The sequence below is a fragment of the Phyllopteryx taeniolatus genome, chromosome 22, assembly GCF_024500385.1.
Source record: "Phyllopteryx taeniolatus isolate TA_2022b chromosome 22, UOR_Ptae_1.2, whole genome shotgun sequence".
Classification (NCBI taxonomy): Eukaryota; Metazoa; Chordata; class Actinopteri; order Syngnathiformes; family Syngnathidae; genus Phyllopteryx; species Phyllopteryx taeniolatus.
The window spans coordinates 8,452,634-8,464,642 of record NC_084523.1 but is presented as its reverse complement, the minus strand read 5'-3'; the positions used below and the strand labels follow the sequence as shown (position 1 = coordinate 8,464,642).

Here is a 12,009-nt window from a genome sequence, read left to right as displayed (position 1 = left end):
TTTGATTTATGTAAAGTTAATCTTCCCATCTTTTGGAAAACTGTTTGAGGATGTCAAGTCCAGCGTATCACTTGATTCACTGCTTCCTTCTTCTTCCATGCTAAAAAGGTTACGGTAACAGGGTTGCAGGGTTGTAGACCAATGAGGAGTAGTGATACTTTGGTTGACATGTGAACTGGCTCTGAATGTAAAAACTGCACCAAAAGGGTTCACGATCGGAGCACAATTCCAGCAGGGAGTTGATGGAATTTCACATGTGGGAGAAACAAGCTGTGGTCATGTGATCAAAGTTAATGACTCGGACATTCCGAGGGGAGCCTGCAGGGTAGTCCGTGTGTCAAAGGAGTGCACACCTCAAACTGACTGGGGAATTAACAGTGTACACCCTGTTGCATTCTAAGAATCATAAAAAGTGTCATAAAAAGGTGCCCTCTATCAATAATTTTGGTATTGCGACCACTTTGCACCATCTGTGAAAAATGACAGCGTCACTGCCGACCTCCGTCAACACCGAAGACACCTTTGCCTCCATTTGACCCCGCTGGAAAAACCTGTCAGTTTGAAAAAATCAGGACAAGATGATGATGAAGACAGGCCGCTTTGGATGTGTGATTTAAAAATGTAATCTCGCAGTAATAACTTACTCAAGAATCCTCCTCTGATTTGTCTTTAATTAGCACATTTCCATACATCGAAAGATAATAGCTTCTCCAGAGAAGAGGCGTTCAGGCGGGAGGGATGGGTTCTGCTGCCTCACCGACAGCAATTTGCTTCCAATCCACCTCAACGGGGAGCTTTAGTGTCTTATTAAAGTTGATCAGATATCAGCGAGACGCGGCAGCTGTTAATAGCGACCCTCAGGCTACAATAAACTTTTTCCAAACAGATTGTAGTGGCTTGTGAGACGTCTCCTCTTTTGATTGTGTAAGTTGGCTCGGGGGTACCCAGACGTTAATTATGACGTGACTCAAGGACGTTTGCTTGGCAACAAAAGTTGAGCATCTGCACTTGCCAAAATCTAGAGAGCAAATGTACATTACGTCCATAGGCTATGTTCATTGATTCCGCCATCCATTTTCCATACCGTGTACCACGAACTGTTGCCAGAGCGAATCATTTCTAGGAAAGACTTACAGGTCTGGCAGCCGCATCATTAGACACGTTCTATTGTTAAATAAAGACAGAATGTCCAAAACACTGCATTTGCTTGTACTACAGGAGTGCAAATGCAGAATGTGTATACTTTCACTATGTGATCCCAAACAACATGCTGGGTTGATTGTTGTCATCTCATGGCTCACACATGCTTTTTTCCACTCCAGTGAGCTCTGAGGAAATGGATCCTCGGCCAGGCTGGGAATGCCATCATAATGCAACCGCATAATGCGTCTTCCTATTGTTGCCGCCCGTGACAATCGTTTCCCAAGAAAGCCGCTAGCGCACGCCCTTGCTCAATTGTATGCCGCCTCTGGGACTCACCTGTTTCTCTGGCTCACGTGCATTCCGATGATCTGGCTCATTACAGAGAGAGCCGGCTGCGAAGAGGCTCTGCACTATTGTGTTGCTTTTGGGGTTTCAGCTCAAGCCCGTCCCAGGTGGACATTTTTAAAGAATGCTTGCTACATTGTTGTTTTGTTTCTGATCTGCGCCTAATAAATAATAAGGTCACCATTTTCAGTATTTCAGAGGTGTGGCTCAGCAAGAGGGCACTAGCTACTATTTGTTGACTTTCAACAGTTTAAGAAGCCCTGGAATGTTCTCCTCTTGACAGGCTGGTGTCAATCCAAACATCTCTAATGGCGGAGCCCGGCTCCGCCACGTGCCTTGAACGCCTTGCGATGCATCGCTCCGGCTGGCTGGCTGGCTGGCTGGCTGGCATTCGACCCTCGATGGAAAGCTGGCACTAATTAAGATAGCGACCGATAGCGACGACAGAGAAAAGGCAGGCGCGGCAGCGGCGGGGGAACAAGATAAAGTGGGTGCCTGTTGGATTTGTTCCACTTCATTGTTTCTGCGTTTGGCCAGCCATCCCCCACACGTCCTCCTGTGATTCACAGCAAAGCGATAAAGAAGCAAAGCAAACGTTGCCCTTGGACAGTTTGTGCTATTTACAGTTCTCAGTCTTAACTGTGGCGTGCCTGCAGATGGGAACAGGTGAGGCAAAGCACACATTCTTCATTGCATAAGAGGCAGCAGACGGTGACAAAGTCTCAGACACGAGTGCGACGTTCTGCTGTCAATCACGAGTGGCCATAAGCGTCCGCGCCACTGCCCCCGGCGGCATCGCTGGAAATAATTTCAACGGAATGTTAATCCTTGACCGGCGGCCCATCAAGTCGAGCCGCGTTGTGACAGCATCCACTTAGGCGACATTCCTGAATGCGCCTCTTGTCTCCCCCCCTCCTACAGAGAGATTAGCAGAGTGATAATACAACACCTGTCAGGCTTTCATTCCCTACTTATGTCCTGCTTACAGAAGATATGTTTGACACCTTTGGCAAAAAGTCATTTGTCAAACTCCGGGTCTTGAAATTAGATATTCACAGATCGACGACCTTAAAGAACCTCGCCACTGAAAGAAAGTACACACAAGCCTACTGGTGCCAAACATGACAGTACCGAAAAGGTACAGGTATGTAAAAGTCAATTGTCAGGGTTAGAGAGGCGGAACCTTTGAGGGGAGACGAGACTTACCCCTAAAAGCGTTTGGGTATTACAGGAGTTCCTTTATGCCTTTGTACTCTCACAATGTGTTTTTTTTTCCCTGAGCGTTTTGGGTAGATTATGACTCCATTTCCGTACCCTTAAGTATAATACTCCAAACTAAGGTAACGGTTTTCAGAGGAAAAACACAAGTGACATGGCCAGAGAAGCACAATCTTTGTGGGTACCCATCCAGTGACAAGACACTAATCTCCTAAAACGTACGTCTTTTGTGCATGTTGGGTAGAGCAGGAGTCCACTTCTGACCCCCAGTGTACAATCTCCACAAATATACCCTGTAGAGCTAATTAATGGATTTTGAAGTATCTGTGTCTTGTTTCCGGGATGCTTCCAAGCTGTAAAATTCAAGTGTTAAGTGTCTCAAAGCTTAGCCTTTTCGATGGTGGATTATGTTCAAAAACAAGGAACAGGAAACTAGCAATCTGCCGCCAACTGTTTGGTTGACCCATCCTTCAGGCACCAATGTGGAATTTTGTGGTATACATTGGCTGTGGGGTGACGTATTCACAGCTGTTTAAATGACATCACTTTGTGTAAAATGACTTGATTGATCAGTGTTCCTCAAAGTGTGGTCTGGGGACTTCTGGTGGTCCTCAAGAAACCCCAAATGGTCTAGGTTATCCTGCCAATGCCCTTGTAAAATCCAAGGTCTTCTTTTTTGAAAAATCCACACTTGAACAAGCCGAGAGGAGCGTGGTCGCCACCTAAGCTTTCGGAGACATACAGCTTGGCCACAGATTGACTTGAACCCTCAAGCGCGTAAACTGGGATTTGGCAGAGAAGTGTGAAAAAGTGGAGTAACTTCATTAATGTTTGTGTGAACGTTGCCATTGATGCAGTATATTAGGAAAGCAGGGTGTCTGCAGGTTTGATTGATGATCTCAACGACTTCCTGTCGACCAATCTATGTCAATTCATTTTAAAGCAGGTTCTTGTTTCTCTTTCTTATGTGGGTGATTTGTAGAAAGAGAGAAATCTTGCATTGACCAACCCCATTTTCTCGACACCCCAGCTGTGCAGCCGCAATCATAGCTTTTGGATTCCAGTCATGCTCGTCTGCAAATGGCAAATAAACGCCCGCCTGGCCCTTGATGGAGAGCGCCGGCAATGATGGAAATGCAAACGGTAGGGATGGGGGCATGGGGGATGGCGGATTGGGTGGCGCAGGTGCCACCGGGGTTTATCTGGCATCTCCAGATGTAAAATCTGAACCCAGAGCACGGGCGAAGGGTCCAAGTGGGCCGCTTTAAATGCACAGCTGCCACGCTCAAAAATCACACAGTGTGCTCGATGCGGGCGTCAAGCGCCACTTGTTGCGTGTCGCCGGCAAAAAGCGCTGACCTGTGTAAGCGGCTTCAAATGAAAAAGGCAAGGCCCGCGTTGTCATTTCAATGCTCTCGCTCTCTGCTCACCTGTGTAAAGCACAAAATGCAGGGGATAAAGGTGGCAGTAAAAAGGGCAAGCTTGGCCTTTTTGTGCTTCCCAAAGGGCATAAGCAATTTTCGGCTCCAGTGAGCAAACTGCAGATCGGAACATGAACAATACAGAAAGCTCATTTATTCGCATGGCGGCGTCCAGCAGGCTAATACCTGAGACAAAAGAAGCCATTTAGGCATCCGCGTGAGGTATGTCGCCCTGAAAGGAGACTGGCACCAGCCTTATGTTCATCAGTCAAAGGGTGCGATCATTGGCGTCAGTGTTCTGATGAGGTTGTGGGGAGGCATAGCAGGGGAGCCCAATGATTGATAGCTACGCTAAGATAAGTCGCCGCGGCTCTCCCCAGGCGACCGCTCACTCAGCATGCTAGAGTCGACGGCAAGAAAGAAAAAAGCTTTTCAGTTCAGGCACCTTGGGGACAAGGAGAGATGTTGCAGCCTGTCAAAGCGAGGGGCTGGGGGGGTGTCCATGGCGACGCCAGACGGATTTGTTTGGACTCCTGTGAGAGTGTCCGAACTCTCAGGTGTGTCGAGGCTTAGGTGGAGGACAAAGAGCAGCCACTCGAGGGACTGCACTGTAACCATCAGCACTGCCGCTCTAATCCACTGGGCGGGAAACAAGTGTGTCCCCTTTGTATTGTTGCGCTTTGCTGGCGTAAATCGGTGATGTTAAACATTTATGGGGATTAGGCCAGTTTAGCTCCATGCCCCAATGCCACCACTGGGGATTTCTGGCACTGCAGATAAGTAAATGTTCACAACTGTGCACTCAAATGCTGCACAGCCACTTATGTCACTCATTGTACTAATTAGGGCCAGAGGATTTTGTGCAAAGCAATAGAATATTTCATAAAATCCGCCTCTGAAGCCAGTTACACTTGGCAGCATGAAATTTGGTGGGTGTAAAAATAGAAAGATCGAAAAAAAAACAAATCTGAAGTGCTCGTACCTGAAAAGAGACAGGACGTCTGCCATTGTAATTTGAAGCCAAAATCTTAGGTTCATGTTGGCCATGTTGTTCTTCCTAGAGATATTGTTCGATTGCTACCAAAGTTGAACCACTTTGACAAGACAGGAGGAAGGCAATAAATTGTTAGGTTTAGGAGTTTTTTTCATTTAGTGTGAACAGAGCACAGCAGCGAAGTTTGATGACTTGTCAGAAAGCACACAACTCAACTCCACAAGGGCAGATGTTGACCAACAGGATCTTGTTTCATTTTTTTCACTCTGTGACCCATCCATTTATTTTCAATCATCTCAAAGTAATTTCTGAACATTTTCCTGAGATTTGCAGGCGCCTTGACAGCACAATTTAATAATGCCACATAACAATGGAAAGCGCTGCCTCGACAATTGTTATCCCTGAGGTTATCAAACAGATGTTTAGGCGGCTTGTCGGCTTAGTAGAATATTAATATGCTAACGTGACAGCACTTTTCATTTCAAAGGGTCTGAATATCTTTTTCATCACAAATCCTCTTGTGCTCCTCCACAGGTTCCGTGTGAGTAGGTGTCGACAATCAGGAGCCGATGCCATGGATGCGCTGAATTTCAGTTACTGGAACTCCTCAGAAGCCAACGACACCAACGCAGCCGAGGAGCACGAGGGCTCCTACAAGACTGTGGAGGTGGTGTTCATCGTGCTGGTGGCCGGCTCCCTCAGCCTGGTCACAGTGATCGGCAACATCCTGGTCATGCTCTCTATAAAGGTCAACAGGAACCTGCAGACTGTGAACAACTACTTCCTCTTCAGCCTGGCGTGCGCCGACCTCATTATTGGACTTTGCTCAATGAACTTGTACACAGTCTACATCGTCATCGGGTACTGGCCTCTGGGCCCGGTGGTTTGCGACTTGTGGCTGGCTCTGGACTACGTGGTCAGCAACGCGTCCGTCATGAATCTTCTCATCATAAGCTTTGACAGGTACTTCTGCGTCACTAAGCCCCTCAGTTACCCTGTCAAAAGGACCACCAAGATGGCGGGCATGATGATCGCTGCCGCTTGGGTCCTGTCCTTTATCCTGTGGGCGCCTGCCATCCTCTTTTGGCAGTTCATCGTAGGCGGGCGCACAGTGCCGGAGAAGGAGTGCTACATTCAGTTCTTCTCAAACGCAGCCGTCACTTTTGGCACCGCCATCGCCGCGTTTTACTTGCCTGTAATCATCATGATTCAGCTCTACTGGCAGATCTCCAGGGCGAGCAAGAGCCGCGTGAAGAAGGATAATCGCAAACCATTGGGAGGCAACGCCGAGCCTTTGTCAGCCGCCAAGCGCAAGAACAACAAACCCAACAACAACAACATACCGCCAGAGAACATAGCGGCCTCCCAGAGCCAGAACACGGAGGACGGAAGCAACCAGCACGATGGCAGAATGCAGAACGGCAAAGCGCCTTCCACAACCACTGCTGAGGGTGAAACCGAGGGCGATGACACGGCGAGGGAGATCTGCGCTGCCGGCGAGGAGAAGGAGAGCTCCAATGACTCCACTTCGGGTAGCGCGGCCGCATCCAACATGAAGGATGAGGAGATGCCGCATTCGGCCGCCAATTCTGCCACCGACCCATGCCCCCCGCTACCCCGCCAACACACCAAAGCAGGCGTCTCCAAGCTGACCTGCATCAAGATCAAGGCCAAATCCCCCAAGGGCGACTGCTACACGCCCTCCAATGCCACGGTGGAGATCGTGCCCGCATCCGAGCGGCAGAACCATGTGGCGCGCAAGATTGTGAAGATGACCAAGCAGCCGCCCAACAAAAAAAAGAAGGCAGCCCCATCGCGGGAAAAGAAGGTGACGCGCACCATCATGGCCATCCTGGTGGCCTTTGTGGCCACGTGGACTCCTTACAACGTGATGGTGCTGATCAACACTTTCTGCTCCAGCTGTGTCCCCAACACGGTGTGGACGCTGGGCTACTGGCTGTGCTACATCAACAGCACCATCAACCCCGCCTGTTACGCCCTGTGCAACGTCACCTTCAAAAAGACATTCAAGCACCTGCTACTCTGCCAGTACAAGAACAGTCGCTCTGCGAGGTAGACGTTTCCAAGAGTGTGCCGTTGTGCGGATGTTTAGTGTGAGTGACCTTTCATCCCACCGTTTCTTTCAATAGGGCATTTCTCCATTACGCCACACGTACTTGCGGGTGGCAAAATCCCACATGATCTCCAATGGCACCACTAGAGAACAAATACTTTGCTATCATTTTACCAAGACAGGGCAATTGGGGAAAAAAAACAGGGTAAAAGGCTTGAATTATTATTTTAGCTTTTTTTTCTACCACCGAAGTTTAAATGTGTGAAGTGTCAGGTTATAAAAATAAAAAAGGTTATGTTAACTACAGTCCTTGAAAAAGACAGCCAATGGCAGTCAAAATTTACATTTCAACAGGTAAATTGATTCAGAAATAGATGTAGTATATATTCAAACATTGTTAACATGATGACTTTTTTTTTTTTTTTTTTTTTTTTTTACTCTGATTAATGGGACAGACAACCTCTTGCGACAGTGAACTGGATAGCTGGCGGTAGAGCTGATATTAGCTAGCAGGCAAGCTAGCTAACAATCAACTAGCTAGCTACAATCCAACCAAACATTTTATACATACCTGTGAGAAAATGCCATCCAAAAATCCAATGATGAAAGGTTGGTTCCTTGTCTGTCACTCCGCCACCAGGCATTCTTCTGATCTTCTCTGTACAACTGTTACAATATCCACTCACCTTATCCTCCGAGGATTAATTTAGATTAACTGAAAGGAAATTCAAATAATCCCAAACCTTTTTGGGCGTAACATGCAGCGCAACTCGAAACAAGTTTTAGTCATCATTTCAGTTCTGGTCTGCGGTAGTCACTCGCATTCTGCCACCCGCTAGTGCCCTGGCGCCTATTGTTTACAAACATTTTGAAATGCGCCGTAAGTAGTCGTAGCATCGAGCGGCTCCGTGTCAGGCTACAACATTTTAGAGCTCCACAATGGGACAACAGGGTTGCCTGAATTTACAAACCTCACGCGTTTTAGGTTCAGTGACAACACTTGTAGATAACTGTACAAAGCAGCTCCATACTTCACCCGGAATCTTTCCCACGGATTTCCTCATCATACCCAAATGATTAAAACTGGATCTCTTTTTCCCGTTTCTATTTTTGCTTGGCTTCCAGTCTGCAATGACAAAACACTGCTAAATTCTACAAACTTGACCATTTTTGACGGCCGTCTCGAGTTGTTGTTTTTTTAACAGCTCTTCAAAACTGGTCGAAACAAATCGATGATGCATCCCGGCCTTCTGCTCGCTCAGCTTTTTCTTTTTCGATTGACACGTTAGCGCTGACAGAATCGTTTTTGCTGACGCCAGCTAATAACATATTTATTGCGCACTGTCATATTAGGAATCTCGGCAGCGTCTAACAAGTAGCTGGAGCTCAGAGCTTATTAGTGTTTGTTTTGGAGTGTGTGGATAGATGTATGTGTGTGTCATTGCATAGTGTATGTGTGTATGCTGATGCGTGGTTGTGGGCTCCAAGTGTGGAGTTAAATTCAGATCACAGCTTCACCGGCTCGTGATTTAAAAAGGGCTACTTTCTCGTCTTTATGTCATACAATCACATTATCATTGGCATCATGTTAGCATTTTGTGTACATAACCTTCCACACAAAAAAGTTCTTAGGATGCACATTGCCCACCGAGCTCATCTCAAGAGTGTGGTCAGGGGTAGGAAATTAGCACATCAGCATATACATTAGCATTTTACAGCCAGAAATTGGCCCATTACATGCTTAACTAGAGCTTATGCATGCTCACTGGTGGAAGTAAGTGCAGCATTTTGCATTTCGATCCACTTCAACGCTTTCTTGGACATACATTAGGAATAAGGCATAGCACAGTTTAGGTAGCATGTCCTTGTCGTCACCACATGGCTGAAAAACACATTTTCTGGTCATACACTGCCCCCTAATGCTGAGGCAGTAAACAAAAATGTGATTAATTTAATCAAAGAGTAGCATTATTCCATTTACCAGGAGGCTAATTTAGTCTTTTTTCCTTTCCTTGTGGACTTTCCTACTAACAATGTGGCTGGAAAGCACGTTTTCCAGTCACATGCTGCCACCTAAAGGTGTGGAGGACCCTATAAAAATACTTTCATCCATCCATCCATTTTCTTTACCACTTATCCTCACCAGGGTCACGGGCTGCTGGAGCCTATCCCAGCTATCTCCGGGCGGGAGGCGGGGTACACCCTGAACCGGTCGCCAGCCAATCGCAGGGCACATAGAAACAGACAACCATCCGCACTCACATTCACACCTACGGGCAATTTAGAGTCCTCAATCAACCTACCATGCATGCTTTTGGGATTAGAACCCCGTTCCTCAGAAAAGTGGTGAACTGGAACAATTTTAGTAAGTATTTCCATATATTAGTCTTCAAAGAACCTAATAAATCCTGAGATTTGGGAAAGATTTGGGGGGAAATGATTGGAGACAGGTAGAAAAGCTATCATGTCCGTTAGTCTCACAAAATGTGATTAATTTCATCTAAGTGGTGACAGGAGTAACATTATTCCACTTACCAGATTGGTAGATTTGTCTTTTAAACCGCCTTACGGCTTCTTGGAGCGCCCAGTTTTTATATGCAGCTCCCTAGAGTGCATGGACAACCACATACATAAAAATGACTTTTTGTGGAAATTTGTGTAAAACTGGGAGTAAAGTGACAAATAACATTTCCTGTAAGCATTTGCTTTTATTAGTCTTCAAATAAACTAATAATTCTCAAAATGTAAGCAAGTGTGGGGTTAAAATGGTCGACAAGCGTGGCTGTCCTTAGTGGACATAGAACATGACAGTTTAGCTAGAATTTCATTTTCCTCAGCACATCTTTGGGAAGCACATTTTCGAAAACGTGATTCAATACATCAAGGTGGGGATAATAGTAAAATCACAGCACTTACCCGACAGTAATTTTGTCTTTTTTATTGTCTCTTTATGGACAAACTTCACTGTTGGAACATGTACAAGTTTAGCTAGCAAGTCCTTCTTCTCACAATGCGTGGAACGCACACGTTTCTGCTCAGATGCTGCCCCCTAGAGGCGTGGAAGACCTTATTTAGAAATGAATGGGGGCAATTTGTCCCATTAGATTAGAAAAACATACAAATGAAACAAAATCAAGATATTGGCTAACAGTATATTTTATACATATTGATTAAATTATTTCGAAATAAATAATTTAATCAAATAAATCAATAGATACATTAGATACAAAAAGAAAATCAATAAATGTTGGCTTTGATAGTCAGGAATAATTACAAATGATGTAAAATCGAGATTTAGAATAGAATTGTAAATAAAATCAAGAAATGCATGCATTTTAAATCAGATTGTAAAATTACAAAAAAACAATTGTTACATAAAATTGCTGGATATTTGAGGATTAAGAGTATTTAAAATCAAAATCTAAATTAAAAAAAAAAATTTGAAGAGATGTATTTCAAATTAGATATTAAAATACAAATAAATCAATCAATAGATTTTGAGGAATATTTGAAGTTTAGTTTTAAAAAATGGAAACGTATTAAAATTGCATTTCTTTAAAAATGAACTCAATTAGATACTTGCTTTGGAATCAAAGCATAATTAACAATTGGGTGAAAAAAAAATCTAAATTGGCCATCTGGTAAAAAAATATACAATAAAACTATAAGATAGCTTTGAGGATTGATGAAAAAAAATACACTTAAAAATTGTAAATTTAAAAAACAAAATTCTATAAATAATGTCTTTGACATTGAGTATTGGTCAAAATGTATTTGAAATCCAAATTTTGAATAAAACATTTTTAACTCAATAGGATACTTGCTTGATGGACTTGTCGAAAGGTGGTAGAACTGCTGTTAAGAATGAATACGGTTCTTGCCAGCGTTCCAATCTGGTCGTCCAAGTGTTCCGATATGGGAATTACGGAATATACCCGCTGTCATTCCACGTTGTCGCCATCGTCGTATTCGTCGTGCCGTCAGAGCTAATCGGGCTCCTCTTCACACGGCTTTCGGCAAAGGGCTACAATCCTCTCGCGTGGGGAGAAAAAGGCGGGACAACGCAAATACATTTTGCAGAAAGAGTAGAAAACAGAAAATATCAGCAGATTGTACGGAGTAATTTCAAAAGTGCCTTAGCCGGAATGACAAAATGGAAATTGCTCTTTGCATGCTCGAATGTGTGCGTTAGCTCTGAGCTACTGCTACTTTCATTTAACAGTCGCAACATTTGTGTCCACATTTTCAGTGTGTGTGTGTGTGTGTGTGTGTGAGACCCGAGATTCCAAACAGGCTTCCAAAGACTCCCCTCCATACACGCAACATTTCACACACATCTTATAACCAGTGTACAAAAATGTGTCATTGCAAAATGTACAGAAACTTTGTGCGTGAAATAGTCGATTTGTTGTTGTTTTTTTTTCATTATTTTAATAATAATAATAATAATGTGCATTTCTGTAGGCATGATTTGCAACATTGAGCGGGTGGGTGGTTGCCAAAAGACGACACAAAAAATAACATTTGGCCCCGCCGCTAGCTGCACATTTCATTTAGATGTTTTTGTGTGTGACTTGTGGAAAAAAATAAAATTTGCCATGTAAATACAAATATATATATATATATATATATACATACATACACACACACACACACACACACATACATATGTAAATCTATATGACATATGTAAGGATTGGAAATGTACACACGTGTGTTTCATAGCTCCCCGAATGTCTCCCTCCTTTACCCCCCTCTCCTCTGCAGCTCCCCCTGTACAGTAACAACGGTAATGATGATTTTTCATGCATTTT

The 12,009-nt window shown here is 44.5% G+C and overlaps 1 protein-coding gene across 2 annotated transcripts in view; it reads left to right on the top strand.

Moving 5' to 3' along the window:
• chrm2a (cholinergic receptor, muscarinic 2a) overlaps nt 1–11,848 on the top strand; it is a 45,916-nt gene extending 34,068 nt beyond the window's left edge. For both annotated transcript variants that reach the window (XM_061761654.1, XM_061761653.1), the window contains one exon: nt 5,656–11,848. In XM_061761654.1, the coding sequence (XP_061617638.1) occupies nt 5,696–7,198 (1,503 nt within the window). In that variant the 5' untranslated portion in view covers nt 5,656–5,695 and the 3' untranslated portion in view covers nt 7,199–11,848. The remainder of the gene's footprint in view (nt 1–5,655) is intronic.
• The last annotated feature ends 161 nt before the right edge of the window (nt 11,849–12,009 follow it).